Here is a 26,242-nt window from a genome sequence, read left to right as displayed (position 1 = left end):
ACAAATGAAGTATTGATTCTGCAGCTTTGTTCTTAATTTCTTGTTATAATTAATACAGAGAGGTATAGAATATTTCCTAAAACTATTTTCAGTATTGTTTTAAGAAAAGTGATTAAGTTTTATAATTAGGATTTTTATTTGCTTTAAGTCTTAGATTTGGACTTGGTTTTCACATCTATCATACTTCTCAAGCTTCCACACTTCTATATATATGCCTGCTTCTTCTTTGACTTTTTATTCATATAAGACTATCATACTGCTGTGGGGTAAAATAGATAAAAACTACAGTGTATTCTAAATCTCCTGCCTTTCTGATACTGGAAATGTTTGAATCTTCTTTACAATTTGTTGATGATGCAGTATGAGAAGAAAAAAAAAGAGGACCAAGAATTAGAAACTTGGGTTCGTTTCCTGATTAACCTGTTGTAACTGTAAGCAGATCTGTATGTCTTATTTCAATGTATTCCATTTTAATGTTTACATTTCTTTATTAGGCTCTATGTAAGGACAACATCTACCCAGCTTTCCAGATGTTTGCTAAAGGTTATGGGAAAAACAATGAACCTCTTCGTGGCTACATCTTAACATTCTTAATTGCACTTGGATTCATCTTAATTGGTTAGTCTGTACATGTGTGCTAATGTAGATTTTGGTGCATTTATAGTATTAACTGTCAACATTGAGTCATTAAGTCATAAGATGTTACTTTGCCTGCTATACTAAGTTTCTTTTTAATCAAAGGAAAAGAGTGTTTAGAAAATACTCTAGATAATAGCGTTCATTAAATATTTGCTCAAGCTCATTACCCTCACTAACTCCCTATTAGGCTAAAGGGAGCTCCTACGTTCTTATCCCTAAAACAAGTATGATAATAGCATAGGGTAAAGGATTACGGTGTCTTCCATGAAGGTAGAACCTCTGCTGATCTTTTTGGCTCCTTTGCCTCTGATTGTAAGGAAGCTAATGGGTCTTAAAGAACTTTTGGACTTTTGATTATACCATGGAAACTAACTCTCATCTGATGCTTAAAAATGATCTGGTATAGCTACTTTTTGAGAACAGTTTGGCAATTTTTAGTAAAGTTTCCTATGATCCACCAGTTCTTAGAGCTTTGTACCCTGCAGAAACTTGCATATATTTTTAGTGTCATTAATTGTAATAGTGAAAAATGGAAACAACTTGAGTGAAACAGCAGAATAATATTCAGCAGTAAAAATGTGAATAAACTTGGTTTTCATATGTTAATATGGATGAATCTCAAAAATAATGAATGTAAAAAAAATCAAATTACCGAATGATAATGTAGTATGATGTAATTTATGTAATTTTTAAAACAGCCAAAACAGTGCTCCATAATCCTTGTGAACCATATATGTGTGTAGGAAAACAGTATAACGTCACTGGAAAGAATATTTCAGCTTTCGGAGAGTGAGTCATAAAGGAGGCTTCTACTGTGTATGTAGGATATAATTTAAAGTATATGAAGTATGTGTCGCAAAGTTCATTAAATTTGGGTTGTGGATTTAGGAGCACTATGCATTATCTAAAGGTTTGAAATGATTCATAGTTTTGAAAAGTTATAAAATGTTTAATATGTCTGTTTAATGTGCTTCATGTTTCTTTTGCAGCTGAATTGAATGTTATTGCTCCAATTATCTCTAACTTCTTCCTTGCATCATATGCACTGATCAATTTTTCAGTATTTCATGCATCACTTGCAAAATCTCCAGGTGACTTTATATTTTCTTTAAAAGTTTCATAAATGTGACAATGTTTGATTTTAGAGAAAATAAAACTTAAATATATTTCAAAAGATGGCATGTGTGGAATTAGTTCACTAATGCTTCATTCTGCCTTTATAGTTGTGTCAAACTGAGTCTTCAGAGATATTTTTGCAGTTTATTGGTAAACAATGTTTGTTTCTTGCTTCAAATAATTTAAAATAGCATTAATCTCAAATTCTGGCTAACTGTGAAAGAATTATTTTGTTTTTTCCTGTATTTATCAGTTCTAAGAACATTGTTACGATATAGTACCCTATCCAGGAATACTTTTAACACAAAGAGTTCTGTGGAATTCTAATATAAGGGGTCTTTATCAACTGAAAAATTACTCCATATACAGTTTTTATGGGTATTTTGTTATAAACCATGACAACAGTTGGACATCAGAGGAGGAAATGAAGTAACAAAAACACTATTGCTTCTATGGGCCTACAAGTTTCTCATAACAAGAAAGATAAAACATGGGAACTTAGGGCACAAACATCTTAGCTTCAGTTTTTAAGAATATATCTTAGCTTCAGTTTTTAAGAATATAAAGTTTAAGAGATAGATGTGGGTGTAGCTATAAAAGGGCAGCACAAGGGATTCTTGTGTTGAACTTTTCTTTATCTTGACTATTTTAATATCAATATTTTAGCTATGATATTTTGGTATCATTTTGCAAGATGTTATCACTGGGAGAAATTAGGTAAAGGGTCCCCAGAATCTCTATATTCTTTCTTAAAACTTTGTGTGAATCTGCACTTATCTCAAATTTGAAGCTTAATTTTTAAAAAAGAATATAAATTTTATCAAAATGAAATACTTTGCCAAATAGTAAGATATGTTTCTGTAGTTTTTCTAGAAAGTAGATGAGGTTTTTTTTAACAATTCTGAAGAACAATTTATTTTAATTGTTTTCTATATTCATTAACATATGGATGTGCCTTGTGCTAAAAACCAGAAAATAAAATCTCACTATTAAGAACTCAACTTGAAACCTAATTTTTTAATCTTCTCTGATCTTTAGCATTGACTGAGTTTAGGCTGATTTGTATTTTTTAGTAAGGACTTTTTGAATAGGGAAGTAGTAAGATAGGATAGTGTTGGTGTAAATAGATGTGCCCACTTCATGGCTATCAAGAATCATGACATAATGATCAGTAGTGGTCTATGACTTTACTGTTAAATTAGCTTTACATTTCACATTTAAAGACTTCTCAGTATAGCAGCCACAGAGAAATTTTGTGCATGCATATGTGGTAGCTGAGTGACTTATTTATCTATTCTATTTGTTTCTGTTAGGGTGGCGTCCCGCATTCAAATACTACAACATGTGGATATCACTTCTTGGAGCGATTCTCTGTTGCATAGTGATGTTTGTCATTAACTGGTGGGCTGCACTGCTAACATACGTGATAGTTCTTGGACTTTACATTTATGTTACCTACAAAAAACCAGGTCGGTAGTCTTCTTACTATTTAGTATTTCAAGCTAAAAAATGTTTAGACACTCTTTGTACCTTTTCATATCTAAACATCCATCTTTTGTATTTTGCAAAGGCCCTTTGCATAAAACCTAAAATGCTTTATTTCTAAATATATGTAGTTTTAATGAAAAAGTTACTCCAAGACTTTTTATTCTGTGGAATTTCATTCTTACCCATGAGTTAAATTTAATTAATCCTATTTGTAGAAAAATTAAAAATTCATGTAATAAACATTGTTTTACTAAATATGTTTTAAAATTAACCTTTGAAAGGATTTTATGTAAACAGCAGTTTCCATTAGCCTGGTACGCATTATATGTATTGCCTACTGTGGTTTGGTACCTGCTATAATTTGTACCACAGAATCACACAGTATTAGAACACATAGTATCTTCCCGCTGGCTTACTGTGTAGCAAGGAAAATTAGACAGAGTACTTAACTGGGAAATAAAGAGGGAAATAGTTAAAGATTATTTAGAATGTGTAGCATTGATAACTGCTGGGTATATCTCCACATAAGCAGATGCTGGGATAGGTTAGGATTAGTCCAGTTATTTAGTGTGATAGCATGTAACAGGAAAATCTATTGAAAAAGACTTGAAAAGTTGTGGCCCAATAGAGTAGATTAGGAAGAGATGACAAGAGTAGTTGCAGTGTAGTTATTTTAAACAGTGAGGAAACATTTTGTAATCCAAGTATGAGAAAATGAGGTTTTGGATTAGAATGGTGGCTTTAGAAATGAAATGGACAAAGAAGATATTGTTTTAAATATCTTAGAAACAATTATTTCTCTAATATGCCTATTAAGTCTCTATAAAGTAACATGTCTAAAATCATCATTTGTGTTTAGACTGTTTATTCAATAAGAAGTAAAATTTGCCTTGATGTTCAAATAACTTAAATGGTGAAGTACTATAAATAGTACTTTATAACAATCATAGATCTGCCTCTTTCCTTCTTGACCTTTGGCTGTATAAACAATAATTTTTAAATGTTTTCTTTGTTTGCAAGACTCATTTTGAGTTGCATGCACAGCATGTCTGCAGCCCTTTCATCTCGTCTTTTCCAAGTTGTATATTTTCTTTAAATGTTAATAATAGCTCAGATTAGCATTGTCTTAATTTCATGCTGTAGACTTGAACTCTTGAAATTCCTGAGTACAACAGTTTATTTTAGCAGCTGATTTTTTAAATGTGAAAGCATTGGTTATTGATGACTTGTGATCACCGGTACTATGGTGCATGAACACTGTCCTCTCACAGATGTGAATTGGGGCTCCTCTACACAAGCTCTGACCTACCTGAATGCACTGCAGCATTCAATTCGCCTTTCTGGAGTAGAAGACCATGTGAAAAACTTCAGGTAAGTGATCAGGTAACACAGAAACATTTGTCTTAGATGGCAATCAGTTCTTCATTTATTATTTAGTAATATTTTCATGTGGTGATATTTCATGAAAAATTATCTAAAAGCATAGAATATTGTTTCTTGTTTGGTTTGATTTGAGCAGTTTATTCAAAAACAAGGTTGAGGCTTCTCAAAATTTTAGAAAGAGAAAAATTATCATCTACCTTATAAAAATGTTACAGAAGTTTTGGAGGTCTCTTTTTGAAGGCTTTTAAATAGATATCATTAAAGTAAACTTTCCCCCCCCTCCTCTGTGGCCATTCAAGTTTATTACTATTAAGGATGAAATTCATAAAAATTCTTGTTTCATAATTTTACTAAGGTGGTAAATATTTTCAGGTTAGTGGCTTTGTTCTCACTGTGGAACTAGAAATCAGTTTTTGTGATAAAGAATCAATGTCAGAGTAAACAGCATTCCTTACTACTTCTTTCAATATATTACTTTTTATTTTATCTTAAAGTAGTTTATCAGTCATCAATTTAAAAGCTATTCCTTAATTCAATATGTTTTCTAATAGTTGATGAGATTCAGTTATTAAAGCACTGTTGTAAATCCAAAAGTATTTATTTATATAGATTCTTAAAAATTATAGATTATTGTTAAGTGTAGCTAAAAGTAGGCTTGTTCTTTTTAAAAAATATACCATTAGACAGTCATTCTCCTACTGTTCACGTAAGCCCGGTCCTGAACAGGCAACTCCAGTCATGAGTAATTGCGTCTCATTGGCTTCTGCATAGTATTCACAGGAATAAGTTCCTGTTTTATGTAAAACAAAAGACAAAATCTTTTTAAAAGAAAATTTCAAGAGTGGAAAAGTACCAGAAAAGAAGTGCTCTACCGAATTTCTCCCAAGAAGAAAAATCTTTGTATTAATATATACTTTTTGTCACTCTTTGAATATCCACCCCCCCTCCACCAATTTGTTTTCTCGAATGAAAGATTCCCATAGACCACAGATCTTCAGTTTTGGAGTAGAAAGAAATAGGGAAAAGAAATGAGAGCCCTGGGAGGAAAACTTTAATTTCAGCACATTTTTAATGTTTTGAATAGTTAATGCAAAGTATGGCAGAAAATAGAAATCCTTCCTTTGCGTAAAAAGCTGTGTCCCAGAACTGAGAGTATGATCAAGAATCAGAATTAACTTGCCGTCAATAAAAAACTGTTCTTTGACTTATTATAGAAATAGGAATTTTTAGAAAAAACTTTTTAAAAAAAGTTTACTCTAACAAGTGTTTTAAAATTCTTACCAGAATTATACATACATATTGAAAAGAGGAAAAGCTTACATTTGTTGTGAAAATTAGTTGTCCTACTTCTCAAATCCCCATTTCTTTTATGCCACCGGTAACCAATTTCAACTCTTAGCTGAATTGTGCAGTACTTACTTCATATTCCTCAAAAGCATGTTTGTCTTATTGTATTGTTTGATTTTTAATTTTAGGCATTATCTCTCGATTTCTTTCATTCATGCATGTCCATTACACACACACACCCTTCTCTTTACCCTATGCTCCCAGTATATTTTTGTGTCATTATTTTGATTAGATTAGACTTGATGTTTATATTTGTATGACCTCTTAAGCATAATTCAGAGCTTAGCCTTGTAAATTATGATTGCTTTCTTTTCCTGCATAGGTTTTATGTTTTCTGTGTAGCCAATAAATTGTTTTTCCTGTTTCACTTTCTGTGTATCACTGTCTCAGCCTTCACCAAATTTGCCAAAAGATTTTGTTTTCTTCACTTTGTAGTTTCTGTTTCCTTGAAGTGTCTTTCTTATTGTTTCCTGCCTCTTTAATTTGGGTTCTTAGACTTAGCCTTGTCTGAAATGTCTGCGATCTGGGGCTGGGGAAGTTCTGCATTGCGGGCGGGGCTCTCACTCAAGCCCTTAATGGAGATTAATGTGACCATGATGGTTCTTTGAGAAATTTAAGTCATCTTCGAAGTTTTCTTTTTTAATTTGATTAGATTTCTCAGAAAAGAATCTTTTAATCTTTGCTTACTGATAAAGTTCTGGCTACCACAGTTCTGAGAGCTAAGTGAGAAGGCAGCTTGGAGATTCGAGTTTCCAGCATATAGCGAATGTTCTCCTAATTTCCTGCTTAAAGTAGCTGCTTATGCCCTCAGCTACTGCTCCCAGACCACAGGCCTCTAACACATAAGTCCTAGCCTAATAGGGTTGGAGAAAGGGAAGGACAGTTACCCATCATAGTGATGGAAATGACTTGGGTTCATCTAGATGCTTCTTATGCAAACTTTAAATCAGTTCTTATTTTTGTTTCTTTAACATGTTGCCCTGCCACTTCCAGAGGCATCTACTGCCTGTCCTAGGCATTTTGGTGATTCTTAGATGTAAAATCAGGTGTTTTCACAATTTTCTCTTATGCTCATTTATCACTTAGCCTTTTCCTGATTTGTCAAATCCTTTATTGTTCTTGCATGTGCTTTCTGGCTTTCAAAATTTCAGTGCAATTGTGTCCTATCCTTTTCTCCATATTTTGGTGACATAAAAAAAATCTTATCATACTATGGAGATTTTTAAAGAGGGAGTAAAGATGAAGGCAGATATTCACACTAGAATAGAATATTCTATTCTAGTAGAAAGAGTCTCTCTACTAGAAGTCATCCCTAATATACTTTGTTCTATACCTTTTTTTGGTACAATATTATACCCAAATTATGCCTTTGTGGTATGTTGACTAACATGTTTACTGTTTAGTAAAGATAGGGACTACAAGTTCATTTCCCACAGTACGAGGTTGTATTAGTAATAGGTTAAACTACCATAACAAAAAGCTGAAAAAACAAAGTGGCTAAACAAGATGGAGATCAGTGTTCTGTGATAGTCCAAAGGTAGATGGATAGTTTATGGCTGCTACATAGATTGGCTGCACTTGGTCACTCAAGTCCCACATTTCTTCCTTTTACCTCATCAGCCTGCCATTCCCTAGGGTATGTTTTTATGTCCATATGGCCAAAGACATCACCAACTCCACAGTCTAGGTCACAGAAAAGGGAAAGAAAGTATGGAGGGTGACCCAGGTTCCTTTTAAAGGATAGGATGAGGAATTAGGAACTTCATATGGGCTGGAAATCAGCCATAGGACCACTTTTAGGAAGGCTAAGAAAGGCCGTGTTTAGTTGGGGAGCCATGTAACCTGCTAACGCTCAGATGGAGAGACTGAACTACTAGCAGTCTCTGGGCCTTTAGAAGATGACTTCATGTTTGGTTGCCTCAAATCTGTTCTTCCAGACAGAACTGACTTTTCAGATGGCTTGCTAAAATTCTGAATCAGTTTGTAGTCTTTATTCAGCTTTTCCTGCTTATTTTATGATTATGGTTAGGAGCTACTAACTAATTTAATGGGTAAGTCAGAATTCTTAGTCTGCTCTTTGTTAAAGTTTAACTATACACATTGTTTTAATGAGTTTTTGTGAATCTGTTTGAATTTATAAAATGGGTATGTGAATTTTTTTCAAGATTGATTTTTATTTCTAGTCAATGAAAATCAAGAGTTAAAAATACATGAAAAATCATGGGACTGTCTTATTTTTGGAAAGGCAGTTGAATTAATTTTGGCTTTCAGTGTAACGAAATAGAATTAAAACTTTTAGTTCAAATAGAAACCTTTTCTTCACTGTAGGTGAACAACATTCATTAAAATTAAGGTAGACTAGGGAAGACTGATGTTACTAAGCAGAAGTGAGTATGATGTGATCAAGCTAAGAAGGAAAGGGACCTGTTCTTTACATGAAGACATGGCCATGTTCTCAGGAAGTTTTGTGAACTCTGTGAAAGAATTGTAATGTTTATTACCTTTAGACGATGAAAAGTTGTTACATGTTTTTAATCGGACATGGTCATTTCTTTCTGTAGTATCTCCCAGAATCTTGATGTATATTACCTATTAATTTAGGATATTTGGTATGATGTTTGCTCAAAGAAGGTTTTGTTCTGCATTTCTCATGTACCATGGAACCCTGGTTATATCATCTTCTTTGAGAATCGTGTAGCCTGTGTCTTGAGGACAGTTGTGTAAAGGAGAGTCTAGTATAACAATGTATTGTTATAGAAGCAACTTGAAATCATGTCCATGTTATCAAAACCTTAAATTTCTCTAATTACATTTCTCCTTTTAATGTTAAATTAGGCCTCAGTGTCTTGTTATGACGGGTGCGCCAAATTCACGCCCAGCTTTACTTCATCTTGTTCACGATTTCACAAAAAATGTTGGCTTGATGATCTGTGGTCATGTGCATATGGTAAGTCCTAGTTTTGTCTTCTGTATTAAAACATTTTTCACTCTTTGTATATCATTTGTAATTTGTGAATCTTTCTAGATTTGAAACAATTTGAGTAGCTCTTAGGAAGCAATATTGCTTTAGCTAAGAAAAACAGCCTACTAAGGAGCTAAAAAAAACTAAGGAACCAGAATGGAATTCAGTATGTGTTTTTTTCTTACTGATAAATCTCATAAAGTCCTAAGAATGCTATGGATATTTACTTTTCAGAATAAAGAAGAGGTGGTGGACAAGTCATGGTACTGATAAATATTTAGTATCTGGTATGTAAAGAGTAGGGTGAAAGCTGAATTCTTGCCCATTCATTTTAGTTTTATTCATGAGTAAGGAAATTACTAAAAACAGGGGTAAATGTTCATCTGAAAGTAGTTTTGTTTTTGGCCTCTTAGCTAAAATCACTAGATGGATCTTTTCTGCATAAGAAATTGGAGTATTTATTTACCAGATTAACTTACCTCCCAGGCTCTATTGCTCATTTTATTTTGGTATTAGAAATGCATGTTATATGCCCTATGTCCCAGCCCCTGCTAGAGTTAATCTTCAGCTTGTTTAGTAGTAAAATGTGTGTGTAGGGTAGTGGAAGAACACACAGAGACACTGACTCCACTTGGGCCCTGTGGAGTTTCACAGTCTGTCTCCAGGTAGATAGATTCAGATTGGAGTCTTGAGCATAAGAAATTGCACAGAGGCAATTTTTCTACTAATAATGATAAATTGTACTCCTCCTTGTCTTGTTTAGTTGCTAAGTCAATCTCAGTCTTTATGACCCCGTGGGCTGTAGCCCACCAGACTCCTCTGTCCATGGGATTTTCTAGGCAAGAATACTGGAGTGGGTTGCCAGTTCCTTCTCCAGTTCCTTGTCTTATTCATGTATAATTAAGGTGAACTTTTAATCTTATTTTTAGATTGTTTTTTCTTAATACATTTTAGGTAAAACCATATACATTTCATGTGTTGCTTACAAGGAATAAAACAGAATTGCAAGTTGAAAAAACTCATTTCCTTTCATATGTAATTGTTCAACAGAAATACAAAGGGAAAAATGAATTTATATAGCTAACTTTGACTTTTAATGATATTTCTAGGTTTCTGAGAATTAACTTAGACATTTGAGACAAATGAAAAACAAGATGGGAAACTTTCCGTAGAAAAACAGAAGGCTCTTATTTTTCTCTGTGTAAACTCTTCTCCATTTTCAGTACTTTATAGTTTCTCTCATTTACTACTACCAATACTTATTTATTTTTCAAAGTCTGTGTTTCCTTCTCTTTTTCTTTCTGTGCCTTTGTTCCATCAACACTGTCTTTTCATAATCTTTATTGAATATAATTCACCCATTTGAGAGTAAAATGCTAGCATTATATTTTACTTCCCTTCTACCCCCACAGCCATGTTTAGATGCCTTGTTTAAGCCAAGATAACAGGAAGCTTTTTTATGAAAACGGAATGGATTAACTTTCAGTTAAAGACTTATTAATATTTTTACCTTAAAGGGCCCTCGAAGACAAGCTATGAAAGAGATGTCCATTGATCAAGCTAAATATCAGCGGTGGCTTATTAAAAACAAAATGAAGGCTTTTTATGCTCCAGTACATGCAGATGATTTGAGAGAGGGTGCACAATATTTGATGCAGGTAAATTTCTTACCTCTTTTAAATGATAATGTTTTAATTCTGTGTAAGTGTACAAAATTTTTTTTATTCCAGGTTTCATTATTCACATTAATAAAAATTGTAAACCTTCAACGTATCTTTATTACTGTACACCACTACAGTTTGTGTAAGTTGAGAGTTAAAAGGCCTATAGAAATACTGTGCTGTTAGCTGACAACAAAGAACCTCATTGTGAATTATCTTAGCCTATTTCTGTCCTTTTCCTAAGGTATTTCCCATTCACTCCCTGCTACAACTCACTGGGGTTTTTGGAGAGAGTATTAAGTAATGACAGTCCTTATTTAATTTTTTAAGAAATTTTAATTCCTTATTTTATTTCTCACTATTATTTTACTAGTTCTAAACTTACACTTATTGTAGGTATTGTGTTTGGCATAGTAATCAGAATATAGGATTTGGAATCAATCCTAGGTTTAAATGCTAGCACTGCTACTTCCTTATTATAGATTTTGGACCAAACAAAAAAATTATTTAACTTCTCTAAAACTCAGTTTCCTCACCTCTTAAGGATGTAGGAAGACAGTGTTGGCCAACTTGTTTTTATAGGAACCTCTTTCTTCAAAAGAAAACTTCAAGCAAAAGCCCATTGTTTTGTTTTGCTTTGTTTAAGCTACTTTGTTAAAATAGAGTGGGAGATTCAGAGTACTGTCACTGGCCTTTTTCTATTTTGTGTCTTTTAAAACTTGACAAGCACATGGTTAAGAATAGCCTAGGCAGTCCTCTGAAATAATAAGAGGTGGAAGTAGGATTGCTTTCACAGACATAAAGCCTTATCATAAAACTATAGTAATTAAGAAATTGTTGTGTTGAAGTAGGGACAGACATTTCAACTGAGTAGAAACTGAGTCTTTGATAGGAAATTAAATACATGACAGAGATGACATTGAAAGGATGAACTGGGAAAACTGATTATGTGAGAAAAAAAAATAACAGGTCTTTATAAAGATGAACAAAAAACATTTCCAGATGAGTTGAAAGACCTAAACAAGAACAGAAAAATTTTTAAGCTTTTAAAAGAAAACAAAATAAATTTTTTATGCTGGACTAGGGAAGAAGTTTTTAAATGAGACACAAAAAGTTGAACTATGAAGAAGAAACCAATTATTTTTTTTAGTTAACATATAAAACTGCTTCTTAAAGAAAGCATGAAAATGAAAAATGAAGCCACAGACCTAAAGGAGAAAACATGTTATCAGCAAAAGAATATGGTCGACAATATATAAAGAAATACTATAAATCAATGAGATTTTTTTTTTTTAAAGGAGTAAAAGACATGAAAAGAAGAGAAAACCTAAATGACAGAAGTAAAAATTAAAACCATAGTACAGTCTTTAGTGCCTTTTCTGGTGGTGGTAGGTTTGGAGTGCTTTAAAGGACCAGATCCTGGGAAGAGGAAACTGGACTGGTGCAAAGAATTTAAGAAGGCCTGCACAAGTTATTTAGAAGATAAAAGATAATCAGGAGCAAAATAAATTGGATCAGTTTGTCCTTGATTTTTCCCTATTTAAAGGGTGTTCACTTGAAACTGTATTTTACTCAGAGATCGAAGTATTGACACCATGGGAATAAAGGTTCAGCATCCTAGATGTTTCTTTGACATCGCCATTAATAATCAACCTGCTGGAAGAGTTATCTTTGAATTACTTTCTGATGTGTGCCCCAAAACATGCAAGAACTTTTGTTGTCTTTGTACAGGTGAAAAGGGGACTGGGAAATCAACTCAGAAGCCTTTATATTATAAAAGTTGTCTCTTTCATCGAGTTGTCAAAGGTTCAAGGTGGTGACTTCAGTGAAGGAAATGGACAAGGAGGGGTATCCATTTAAGGAGGATTATTTGAAGATGAGCATTTTGCTGTTAAACACAATAAAGAATTTCCCTTCAGTGTATCCATGGGAAGGATACAAATGCCTCACAGTTCTTCATAAGTAAGCTCATTTAGATGGGTATCATGTTGTTTTTAGCCAAGTGTTTTATGGTCAAAAAGTTGTGAGAGAGAGAAAACCAGAAAACAGATGCAACTGGCAAACCATTTGCTGAGATGCAGATACTTAGTTGTGGGGAACTAGTTTCCAAATCTAAAGAAAACAGAAAGAATACTGAAGAAATCTGACTATCTGGGCCCACCTGTATGTGGTCTTGCTCGGTTCAATTCAGTCGCTCAGTTGTGTCCAACTCTTTGCAACCCCATGGACTATGGCACGCCAGGCCTCCTTGTCCATCACCAACTCCCAGAGTTTATTCAAACTCATGTCCATTGAGTCGGTGATGCCATCCAACCATCTCATCCTCTGTCATCCCCTTCTCCTCCCGCCTTCAATCTTTCCCAGCATCCGGGTCTTTTCAAATAAGTCAAATCTTCACATCAGGTGGCCAAAGTATTGGAGTTTCAACTTCAGCATCAGTCCTTCCAATGAATATTCAGGACTGATCTCCTTTAGAATGGACTGACTAGACCTCCTTGCAGTCCAAGGGACTCTCAAGAGTCTTCTCCAACACCACAGTTCAAAAGCATCAATTCTTCAGCACTCAGCTTTCTTCACAGTCCAACTCTCACATCCATACATGACTACCGGAAAAGCCATAGCCTTGACTAGATGGACCTTTGTTGACAAAGTAATGTCTCTGCTTTTTAATATGCTGTCTGGGTTGGTCATAACTTTTCTTCCAAGGAGTGAAGTGAAGTGAAGTCGCTCAGTCATGTCCAACTCTTTGCAACCCCATGGACTGTAGCCTACCAGGCTTCTCCCGTGGGGTTTTCCAGGCAAGAGTACTGGAGTGGGTTGCCATTTCTTGAGTAAGCGTCTTTTAATTTCATGACTGCAGTCACCATCTGCAGTGATTGTGGAGCCCCCAAAAATAAAGTCTGACACTGTCTCCTCATCTATTTGCCATGAAGTGATGGGACCAGATGCCATGATCTTAGTTTTCTGAATGTTGAGCTTTAAACCAACATTGTCACTCTCCTCTTTGACTTTCATCAAGAGGCTCTTTAGTTCTTCTTTGCTTTCTGCCATAAGGGTGGTGTCATCTGCATATCTGAGGTTATTGATATTTCTCCCGGCAATCTTAATTCCAGCTTGTGCTTCATGCAGCCCAGCGTTTCTCATGATGTACTCTGCATATAAGTTAAATAAGCAGCGTGACAATATACAGCCTTGACCTACTCCTTTCCTGATTTGGAACCAGTCTGTTGTTCCATGTCCAGTTCTAACTGTTGCTTCCTGACCTGCCTACAGATTTCTCAAGAGGCAGGTCAGGTGTTCTGGTATTCCCATCTCTTGAATAATTTTCCACAGTTTGTTGTGATCCACACAGTCAAAGGCTTTGGCATAGTCAATAAAGCAGAAATAGATGTTTTTCTGGAACTCTCTTTTTCGTTGACCCAACAGATGTTGGCAATTTGATCTCTGGTTCCTCAGCCTCTTCCAAATCCAGCTTGAACATCTGGAAGTTTACAGTTCTCGTACTGTGGAAGCCTGGCTTGGAGAATTTTGAGCATTACTTTACTAGTGTGTGAGATGAGTACAGTTGTGTGGTAGTTTGAGCATTCTTTGGCATTGCCTTTCTTTGGGAATGGAATGAAAACTGACCTTTTCCAGTCCTGTGGCCACTGCTGAGTTTTCCAAATTTGCTGACATATTGAGTGCAGCACTTTCACAGCATCATCTTTTAGGATTTAAAATAGCTCAACTGGAATCCCATCACCTCCACTAGCTTTGTTCATAGTGATGCTTCCTAAGGCCCATTTGATTTCACATTCCAGGATGTCTGGCTCTAGGTGAGTGATCATATCATCGTGATTATCTGGGTCGTGAGTATCTTTTTTGTATAGTTCTTCTGTGTATTCTTGCCACCTCTTTTTAATCTCTGCTTCTGTTAGGTCCATACCACTTCTGTCCTTTATTGTGCCCATTTTTGCATGAAATGTTCTCTTGGTATCTCTAATTTTCTTGAAGAGATCTCTAGTCTTTCCCATTATGTTGTTTTCCTCTATGTCTTTGCACTGATCACTGAGGAAGGCTTTTTTATCTCTCCTTGCTATTCTTTGGAACTCTGCATTCAAATGGGTATATCTTTCCTTTTCTCCTTTGCTTTTCACTTTTCTTTTCACAGCTATTTGTAAGGCCTCTTCAGACAGCCATTTTGCTTTTTTGCATTTCTTTTTCTTGGGGATGATCTTGAGCCCTGTCTCCTGTACAATGTCATGAACCTCCATCCAGAGTTCATCAGGCACTCTTTGTCTATCAGATCTAATCCTTTGAATCTGTTTCTCACTTCCACTGTATAATCGTAAGGGATTTGATTTGTGTCATACCTGAATGGTCTAGTGGTTTTCCCTGCTTTCTTCAATTTAAGTCTGAATTTGGCAATAAGGAGTTCATGATCTGAGCCACAGTCAGCTCCCGGTCTTGTTTTGTTTTGGTTTGGTTTTTTTTGCTGACTGTATAGAGCTTCTCCATCTTTGGCTGCAAAGAATATAATCAGTCTGATTTTGGTATTGACCATCTGGTGAGGTCCATGTGTAGAGTCTTCTCTTGCGTTGTTGGAAGAGAGTGGTCTTGCTAAGAAAGACAAAAAGGAAAGGCATAAATTATCCTTTTCCTCTTCTTCACCCAGCGATTCAGATAGATTGAAGCAATTCTCAGTCCTCTTCTGATTCTGAAAGTGCTTCTGAAGAGAAATTAAAAAAAGAAAGAAAGAAGAAACATAGGAAAATTTTCGTAAACACAAGAAAGAGAAGAAGCAAAAGAAAAGCAAGAAAAGTGCATCTAGTGAAAGTGAGACTGAAAATCTTGAATCACAACCCCAGTCTACTGTCTACCCAGAAGTCCCTTCAGTACCTGAAAACAGATTCCTAATGAGAAGAAAATTCTCCTAAAGCTGATGAAAAAGAAAGAAAGAACAGGAAGAAAGGGAGAGAATGTAATCTACCTAACTCCCAGCCTGCTTCATACCAGAGGTGACTTTTAGTTACTAAGTCTGGCAGGTAAATTAAAGGAAGAGAACAAAGGCATTATTGAACTCCTTCTAGATCCAGATCAAGGGATCGTTTCAGATGTAGCAAGACTTCTCCACATTGGAGACAGGAGATGCAGAGAGCTCAGAGAATGAGAGTATCAAGTGGTGAAAGATGGATTAAAGGGGATAAGAGTGAGTTATATGAAATAATAGAAAATCAAAGAAGCTCAGTTAGAGTAAAAGAGAAATAAAATAACTGATCATAGGCCATGTGTCTGAGAGTTCAAACAGGAAAAGTAAAAAGGAAAGGAAAGTTAAAGACCAGAAATCTAACATCAAAGAAAGAGAAATCAAAAGAAATTCAGAAAAAGATGATAAAGATGAAAGAAAGTAAAGAAAAGTGCCATATCGAGAAGTAGGAGTAACAGCAAAGAGAAATCTAAGAGTAAGAAAAGAGACACAAAGCATAATAGACATGAAGAGGATGAAGTCAAGCAAAAGGGATCATGAGACTATTAAAGAAAAACCTGATTCTAAAGGAAAAGATCAGGAAAGAAGTAAAGAGAAGTCTAAACAGAATTCAAAAGCAATGAGCATGATCATAATAAAAATAAGGACAAGGACAGACGTGCACAGGTAGGAGTAGAGAATGTGATATAACTAAAGGCAAAAACAGTACAACTGTAGAACAAAGGAATGTAGCAGAAGTAGGGACAGGAGCAGAAGCCATGGCCGAGATCGCAGCAGAAGCAAAGATATGATACAGAGAACAGGAGTAGAGAAGATGATGGTCATGGAGTTGAGAGAAAAGAGCAACACCTTGGAAGATCAAGAAGTAAAGATAGGAGGAGAAGGAGGAGAGATACAGGGAGCTCCAAAAGAGAAGAAAGTCAAAGCAGAAAAAAAGAAAATCACAGAAACCAAGAAAGTAGAAGTAGCTCAAATACTAATAGGGAAAAAAAGCCGATAGAGATCAAAGTCAATTCTCAAAAGTGAAACAAAGTAATCAGGACAATGAACTAAAGTTCTCCACTTTGAAAAATAAGGAGGATGAGAAGACCAGATCCTCAGTGGAAAAAGAAAACCAAAAATCAAAGGGTCAAGCAAATGACCACACACATGATAAAAATAAAAAAATTGATCATGAATCAAGCCCTGGAACAGAGAAGACAAAAGTGTATGAGTGAGCTATGTAAACTTCTTATTTCCATTCTGTCTAAGATTTTAAGTTTTAGAGACTTTCTGATGAATCTCCTTTATGTTGTTTTCTTCTTTTCATTGTTTTGGAGCTATACTTGTCTTCTTTTTTCCAGTGTGGACTTTATTGAATTGATCTTTTGATAATCTGCAACCTGGATAATTTGTACTGCTAAAGTTTTAATAAACTTAAATGAGAAAAACAAAAAACCATAGTACAGCTTTATTCCATACCTGTCATATTGACCAAAATCACATCTGCCAATACCAAGTGTTCAACATGGTATAGAGCATTTGGAAATCTTTACACAGCTTTGGTAAATGTGGACTGGATAACCAACTGGGAAAGCAACCTGGGAATATTCTGCATCTTTGAAAGTGTGGATATCCCAAGACATCCCATTCTCAAGTGTATACCACAGAAAAACTTTTACATCTGTGAAGAATGCCATATGTTATAAAGGCCATATAAGTTTCATGGCACTCTGATTTGTTACAGTGAAAAGGAAATTAAAGTAACTCAACAACCATCAGTCACATTATTAAAACTGTGGCATAATTATGCAGCAGAATTCCATACAGTGGTGAAAAGTTACTATACATATCAGCAAAGGTAAACCTCAGACAGAAATGTTAAGGAATGATTTCAAGTTAAAATAAGAACATAAATAATGTGAAGATATTATAAATGTTTAAAAATATGTAACTTAAAAATTCAAACATATATGCCTAGATAATTGGAATATACAGTAAAAATATAAGGAGATCTTGAAAAGTATTCATAGTGTGCTTATATGTATTCGTCAAGCTTCTTAAAGTGAGTGGTGATTATTACTTTATTCACTTTTTGTATGTGAAATATGTAAATATTTCAAATGGAATGCTACCCCTGGTCATAAGGCTGTTTCTAGTGCTTAAATCTTGCTTACTTTTGTATAATTTATAGGAACACTTTGATAATTACGTTATATATTTCATAAGTGTTATAAAGGAAATGAAGGAAAATACTTAGAGCAATGTTTCTCAACTTTAGCCTGCATCAGAGACACCTGTTGGACTTCCTAAAACACAGCCCGCCGGGCCCTGTCTTTACAGTGATTCAGTAGGGCTAGGGTGAGGCCCAAGAATTTGCATTTCTAACAGCTTTTCAGGTGATGCTGCTGCTGTTCCAATCCAGGTACTGCACTTTGAGAACCATACCCTCAGGGGTTTTTGTAGTATATATGACAGTTTTGTAAATTTGCCAAGAATGAGGAACTATCCTGCTTAGCATTCTCTTCCACCTAACATGCTCATCCTCGCGGGTCATGACAGTTTCACCAGCGTGGGCAAAGGGAGCATCAGTATCATTCTGAGACTGCCTTATAAACCTGACAAATGCTGTTCCCCTTTCAAAGATGCCCAGGGGATGGTTTATTGCAGTGGCAGGGTGTCTGAGGAACTGTTTTAAAATACCCTTACAAATTGCCTCTTTAGAACTAATCACTGAAATATGAGTATGAGTTGCCACTGAGAGTATTTCTGTTTCCTTCGTACCTTCTCAAAACCCATTACATAAAGTGGCAAATGCCTCTATGTCTGTTGGAGGTTTATAATCTTTGTCAAAGTAGTTTGTGCATTGATTTCTTTATACAGTAACTTTTTTATAGTTCTAGAGATGCTCTTTTATATGGGTTTGTTTTATTATACATTCTCATTTTTTTTCCATTTCTTTGTCACTTCGTTTATCAGGTTACTAATTATAATCATAAGCATTTACTTAAAGACTCACTATTTTCAGAGGTAGTCTTGTCAATAGTTTGCTTATGGAGCTCTTTGGCAGTAAGACATTAACACTGCTAACTTCTTTATTCCCCCCCCACCTTTTTTTTAAGGCAGGAGCCACTTGATTGTTAACTGAGTTTTAAAGTAATTTTAAATTAGTAGAAAAGTATTGTTTTTAATGAAAATTCATATTACATCATGATACCCTTTAAATCACATGGATCTCATTCAGTCTTAGTGTAGCTATAATTACCTTTTTTCCTGGGCAAAACTAGCCTAGAATTATCCTATAATATATACTGAGTGTTTCTGAAACCTTTTCTCTTCTTCATCAGCTACATTTTGAGGTAAAAAGCAATTTTTTAAAAAATTTTCTAAAATAAGTAGGTCAAAATAACTTAATATTGCCAATAAAAATATTTAAAACTATATATAATTTTATATACCCATATATATATACATAATTATACCCATGTCCTATAGCTCCTTTCCATATATATATATAATGCCATAATATTAAATTAATTAAATAATAATTTAAAACCATCAGTATTAACTCAACTTTTTAAAAACAAACCATCCAAAACATGAAGCCAAAACTATAATTTTTGTCAGTGATTCTTAAAGTAGTACAAATCTCATGGCAGTATTTAACTGGCTAACCGTGATATTTGGAAATGTTTTCATTTAATAGCTAAAGACATACCGTTGGGAAAATAGCTGTTCTTCCTGCCACACTAAAAACAGTTACAATGATACAAAGAAAAATACTATAAAAAATTAAATGCACTTCTTGTCAGCAAATTCTGGTGGAAGATATGCAAAAAACATTGCTAATAGTTCAAAGAAATGACAGAGGGAGAGTGTCTTGATTGAAACTAAAGATATTTGTAATAAGCTTCAGATGATTGCATTTTGCTAAATCAGTTTCAATTATGGAAGTTCACAAAGAACTTATTTTCTCTGAGCCAAAAGAAAGATGTTCTAGAGAAGACATATTTTCAGTAATGTTATTTCTTTCTAATACAGGATGTTTTATGGAAACATAAAGTATTACTCCTCACTAAATAGCTACTTTGATTATAATTTACAAAGGATGTAGGATGACTGATAGATGTGAAATTTCTTTACTCAATCATTCAAGAGAAAGTTATTACAATAATGAAGTTGAAAGCATAAGTGCAGAGAATACCTCAGGATGTTACTGTTAATATTATACAAATAAAACCTTTAATAAGATTGTGCAAAAGTTTGTGATGAGAAAAGGAATAACTGACAGTATTTTGTATCATCAAGAAGCTACCAGTCATCTTGTAGCTTAGTCCTTTTAAAAATCAAAAAACTATAAAATTTGAAGATACTTCTTGGTTTTCTTTTACCAGAAAAGCAAAACAAAATTATGCTGTGTAGTTAGTGGCCACCTTGCTACCTAACACTTAGTTTTAAAAAAGAAAAATAAGTATTTTTTATCTGTCTCCTAAAGGTAAATGGTTGTTTATAATTCTGAGTTTAAAAAAATCTTATTTTTTGAAACTTGTACATGAATAGAACATTTTTTAAATGATTGTGAACTTTACATGCGTAGGCTTATTGCTTTTGTTCCCAAGTTATCCAGTCTTTAGTACAGTGGCACATGGTCAGCTCTTGATAAGTACTTGAATTAATCTGTAACCAAAAATGATTTAGGTATATCACCTATAAAAACTTAAGTGTGACCCCACAGCACATAAAAACTTAATTCAAAATGAATCTAAGATCCACAGATAAGGGTAAAACCATAAAGCTCTCTGAAGAAAACAGAGGTAATTCTTCATGATCTTGAATTTGACAACGTATTCTTAGATATGGCACCAAACGCACAGGCAGCAAAACCAAACAGTAGACAAGTTTGACCTCATCACAACTAAAAACTTTTGTGCATCCAAGGACATTATCAAGAAAGTAGAAAGAAAACCTACAGGATGGAAGAAAACCTTTTCACATCATGTATGTGTTAAGTCCTAATATCCAAAATGTGTATAAAATTCCAAAGAAACAAAGAGACAACTCGATTTTAAAAGGGGCAAAGAACTTGGATAAACATTTCTCCAAAGAAGATATAAAGATAACTAATGAGCACATTAAAAAACGCTCAGTGTCATTTGTCATTCAGTTCAGTCACTCAGTCGTGTCTGACTCTTTGCAACCCCATGGACTGCAGCACGCCAGGCCTCCCTGTCCATCACCAACTCCCACAGTTTACCCAAACTCATGTTCATTGAGTTGGTGATGCCATCCAACCATCTCATCCTCTGTCATCCCCTTCACCTCCCACCTTCTCTTTCCCAGCATCAGGGTCTTTTCAAATGAGTCAGTTCTTCGCATCAGGTGGCCAAAGTATTGGAGTTTCAGCATCAGTCCTTCCAATGAACACGCTAGATTCCAGTGAATCTAGGTTGGTCATAACTTTTCTTCCAAGGAATAAGTGTCTTTTAATTTCATGGCTGCAGTCACCATCTGCAGTGATTTTGAAGCCCAAGAAAATAAAGTCTGCCACTGTTTCTGTTGTTTCCCCATCTATTTGCTATGAAGTGATGGGACTGGATGCCATGATCTTAGTTTTCTGAATGCTGAGCTTTAAGCCAACGTTTTTCACTCTCCTCTTTCACTTTCATCAAGAGGCTCTTTAGTTCTTCTTCACTTGGGCAATGCAAAATCAAAGCTACAGTGTGAGATACCATTTTATACTACTAGCTTGTATGTAATTAAGTAAACAAACAAGAAATAACAAGTGTTGCTGAGGATGTAGAGAAACTGGAGCCTTTGCATTGCTGGTGAGAGTGTGAAATGATGCAGCTGCTATGGGAAACAGTTTGGTGGTTACTCAAAAGGTTAAATAAGGAATTACTCTATATCCAGCAATTTTACTCCTAGTCATATACCCAAAGAAATTAAAAGCGGGAAGTCAAAGAGATGTTTTTAGGCCAGTGTTTGTTTCAGCATTACAGTAGCCAAAAGGTAGAAACAACCTAATTATGTATCAACAGATGAATGGATAAACAAAATATTGTAAATACATAGAATGGAATATTATTCAGCCATAAAAAGGAGAGTTAGTTCTAATAGATGCTATAACATGGATGAACCTAGAAGACAGTATGCTAAATGAAATAAGCCAGGTCCTGGAGGGAGGAAAGAATGGGTAGTTATTACTTAGAGAATTTCTGTTTAAGGTGATGAGAAAGTTTTTTGGAAATAGATAGTGGAGTTGGTTGTACAACATCATGAATGTGATTAATGCCACTGAATTGTGCGTTTTAAAATGGCCAGAATGACAAACTGTTTTATTTATCTTTTATGTGTACCCAACCTTGCGAATACGATTTTCAGTGTGTTTAAAACATTATAAAAAAAGAAATTAATTGGATTTGGGGGCATATTTGTTAAGTACATTGAATTGCAACTCTGCACGAAGTTGCGAGAATAGTTGATGGAATTCTAAACTGTAGCCAACAATGCATGTCTTTAATTTGGACTTCTGATCAGGTTTTAATAGCTGTTATCAATATATATATAATTGAGAGTATCAGTATTGTTATGATTTTTATGAAGGGTTAAGTATATTGCATCATCTTTCTGTTACTAAAATCAAAAATTTTAATGTCATAAAAGTACAAAAATTTAGAACTTTTCAGCTGTTTAATTTTATCTTCTATTTTTATATGTCTAACCATAAGTAATATGATTTATATAATATATATAATTTTTTATAAGTATGTATGTATTGTTCAAGAATTTTTACTGATAAGAGTACACAATTTTAAAATGTTTGGAATCTGTCCATTAGGATATTGTCATTTAAAAACCATTTTGTGAATAGCATATCTTTAAAGTTGTATTTTTTCTGTGTTTTAGGCTGCTGGTCTTGGGCGTATGAAACCAAACACACTTGTCCTTGGATTTAAGAAAGATTGGTTGCAAGCAGACATGAGGGATGTAGATATGTACATAAACTTATTTCAGTAAGTATCCTTCTAATTCAGTAATTTAGTTGATTGAGAAAGTACTGATTTTGAAAGCTTGCACTGGTTTTTGAAGTTTGTTCTTACGTAGTCTCTTCTAGTAAAAGGATAGGAATGAAAATAATCACTTGGAAATTATTTCCACTTCCTTTTTAAAATGCACTTAATATGTTTGGTCTTCTACACCTTTGAGTTTACTGTTCACTTTTCAGTGGTATTGCCAATGAAGTTTATAAGATAGCTTAGTTTTGATTTACATCAATTTACAGGTTGTCTAATGAGTTCTTATCCTTTTGTTACTTTGTCTTTCTGATATTACTCTAGCCATGTTGTTATTAATTTTTGCATATGTGTCTGTTTACTATATTACAAATATGTTTTGAAACTGAATTATTTAATAAAAAGAATAAAATTTTTTATTTTGTCAGATTTTTTTTTCCATTTATTTTTATTAGTTGGAGGCTAATTACTTTACAATATTGTAGTGGTTTTTGTCATACAGTGACATGAATCAGCCATGGATTTACATGTATTCCCCATCCCGATCCCCCCTCCCACCTCCCTCTCCACCCGATTCCTCTAGGTCTTCCCAGTGCACCAGCCCCGAGCACTTGTCTCATGCATCCAGCCTGGGCTGGTGATCTGTTTCACCCTAGATAATATACATGTTTTGATGCTGTTCTCTCAAAACATCCCACCCTCACATTCTCCCACAAGAGTCCAAAATTCTGTTCTGTACATCTGTATCTCTTTTTCTGTTTTGCATATAGGGTTATCATTACCATCTTTCTAAATTCCATATATATGCGTTAGTATACTGTATTGGTCTTTATCTTTCTGGCTTACTTCACTCTGTATAATGGGCTCCAGTTTCATCTGTCTCATTAGAACTGATTCAAATGAATTCTTTTAAATGGCTGAGTAATATTCCATGGTGTATATGTACCACAGCTTCCTTATCCATTCGTCTGCTGATGGGCATCTAGGCTGCTTCCATGTCCTGGCTATTATAAACAGTGCTGTGATGAACATTGGGGTGCATGTGTCTCTTAAAAGTACTTTCTTTTTCTATAATAGTATTCCTAGTATTTATTTAGCAAATCTGTTTGTCTCGTCCACATGAGCATAAGGATTCCCTCTCCCTACATCATAGTTGATTGAAGAGTAGCTGCTTCTTGTCATAGTTGCTGATATAATAGAACAGTTCACTGTTTCTTCATAAAATTTTTCATTTTAAAGAAAATTTTATATCTGGCAAAATAACTCTTAAGACCAGATTCACATCCTATTTCCTTGTGAATTTCTGTCTGTTTATCCTTAACTAACTGGAGCTGTTTCCCTTCCCAGAGCTCCTATTGTATCTATTGATAGAACCATATAATTATTTGCCTGAGTCACATATGATATTTTTGCTTTTGTAGCTGCCTTGAAACATTTTTGTGGAAGTACCCAGATCTTATACTTTATTTTTATAAATCTCTTTGTATTGATTATTAAAACATGCTGTAGATAAGATTTCCCAAGTAACTGTTAAGTGGTTTTAGTAAAGTTCAAGCTCTGCTGGTTTGTCAGAGGTTGTGACTGCTCTTTGGGTTTGTTACTTGTTTATAAACAGCATTTCTTCTCCCTTATCCTGTGGTCTGTACTTTGTGTACATGGGGATCAGGGAAAGAAGGACAATATGAAAGAAATAGTCCATCATGTGGGCCTTGAGCCAGGGAGTATGCTTTTTTTCTTTGAAGATGTAAGACCAGTGAGATGGAGTAGTTATCCTAGAAGACAGAAAAAGGGACATTTTTGCAAATAATCATTCATTATTTGCTGTGTTTGTAATAATGGGAGCACTGAAAGAAGGGAGTCTTATCTGACACTGATCTTGCAGGAACTGAAGTGAATTTTTGCTCTGAAAGTCAGATATTATATGTCAGGCAACAGTTTAAAAATAGGTCAAATATTGCCCTCTGGTTTCTGGAACTATAGAAGTTGATGGCTGTTTGAAAGCAGTGATACTGCTTATCTTTTATCTTGAGACACTTATGTTCTGACTGTGATTTGAAATACCTGGAACAGTTGAGGTATACTTTATTTACTATGTATGTATTAACAGTATGGAGGGTGTGAAACTGCAAATCAATTTCTATACCTTAAAGAAATTATATAGATTATAGAAATTTCTATATGTTATAGCAAAAACATTCAGCTGTTTTAATCTGAAGTAAACTTAGAGCTATATTCTTTGAATTTTCTTAAAGGAAATTGATTTTGGTTCAATTACTTTATTAAATATTTAAAAAAATACTTGTAGTTATTTCTTTTCTAATAATTAATTAGATCTTTGACAGTAGAGCTGAGAATGTCTATCAATTTTTTCTCCAGTGAATCTCTTTTGACCTTGTTTAAAATTCAACCAAGGAGAAATGAGGTCAAAATTGTCTCCCTGTGATTTAAAACAACAATGACAAGAGACCTTTTACAATGACATATTTATCAATAGGAGCAAAAATTTGATTATTTTATTAGTTTTCTTTTTGTTATGTCTAGTTATATAGGTTACCATATCATTTTTATATGCATATTATAAATATTGATTACTTGTGTAATTAAAGATAATAACTAGAGAAAAGCCAGCTGCCATTGGGCTTCCCTCATAGTTCAGTTGGTAAAGAATCCACCTGCAATACAGAGACCCTGGTTCAATTCCTGGGTCAGGAAGTTGCCCTGGAGAATGAATAGGCTACCCACTCCAGTATTCTTGGGCTTCCCTTGTGGCTCAGCTGGTAAAGAATCCCCCTGCAATGCGGGAGACCTGGGTTTGATCCCTGCATTGGGAAGATCCCCTGGAGAAGGGAAAGGCTACCCACTCCAGTATTCTGGCCTGGAGAATTCCACGGACTATATAGTCCATGGGGTCACAAAGAGTCGGACACGACTGAATGACTTTCACTTTCACTCCAGGGAACAATCAGTTTTGCAATTAGAAATTTTTTCAGTAGCTTTAACAGCTTAGGTCTACATGATTTATGATGTTAACAAAGTTTTCAGAATTTAAGTCTGGTTTTAGAGTTGTCTTTGAGGTTTTACTGTATTTTACCTATATATAAGATGCTCCTGTTTTTGTTTTTAAAAACTTAAAAGGGCATATCAATACATGTCTGCAAATGCATATATAATCTTAGGACCACTTTTAAACCAGTTTTGTAAAAGCTTTTAAATTACTTGAAAAATAACCTTCTCCTTTCATAAGTGATAAGGGATCCCTTCATACTATATAACCTGGTCTCATTCTCAGAAGCTGTCCTCTTTGCCTTCACATATTTCTCTTGGCTTTAAATGTATAAACCTAAATTATATATGATGGGATTACTGAAAGTTTTTTTTCCCCCATAATTTTAGTTTGTTTCTGATAGATTAAACTATAGTTACTGCTTTAGACCACTACTGTAGGTAAAATGTCAATACTATACAGAGCTATACTTAAGAAGATTTTAGAGGTTTTACACAAAAAGGGAATGGGAAATGGTATAGGTTTTGAAAGTAACATATGATATCACCATAATTTTCAAAGCATATTTGAAAAATCAGATATTTAAACCTGAAAGTAATTTTAGAGATTGTCAACTATTGCCTTCATTTTATAGAGAAGGAGACTGAAATTTTTGTGATTTAAAAAATTGCTATTCTTTTCATG

General features: G+C 34.3%; 1 protein-coding gene and 1 pseudogene across 1 annotated transcript in view; both read left to right on the top strand.

The window, feature by feature from the left end:
* SLC12A2 (solute carrier family 12 member 2) overlaps window positions 1–26,242 on the top strand; it is a 92,883-nt gene that overhangs the window by 51,833 nt on the left and 14,808 nt on the right. The window contains exons 12-18 of the mRNA XM_065918177.1: window positions 495–618; window positions 1,629–1,730; window positions 3,069–3,224; window positions 4,515–4,614; window positions 8,809–8,920; window positions 10,453–10,593; window positions 22,448–22,554. Of these exons, the coding sequence (XP_065774249.1) occupies window positions 495–618; window positions 1,629–1,730; window positions 3,069–3,224; window positions 4,515–4,614; window positions 8,809–8,920; window positions 10,453–10,593; window positions 22,448–22,554 (842 nt within the window). The remainder of the gene's footprint in view (window positions 1–494; window positions 619–1,628; window positions 1,731–3,068; window positions 3,225–4,514; window positions 4,615–8,808; window positions 8,921–10,452; window positions 10,594–22,447; window positions 22,555–26,242) is intronic.
* Window positions 12,192–17,234, top strand: LOC136155936 (peptidyl-prolyl cis-trans isomerase G-like; annotated as a pseudogene).

The sequence above is a fragment of the Muntiacus reevesi genome, chromosome 1 (genome assembly GCF_963930625.1).
Source record: "Muntiacus reevesi chromosome 1, mMunRee1.1, whole genome shotgun sequence".
Classification (NCBI taxonomy): Eukaryota; Metazoa; Chordata; class Mammalia; order Artiodactyla; family Cervidae; genus Muntiacus; species Muntiacus reevesi.
This window is presented reverse-complemented; position numbering and strand designations above follow the sequence as displayed.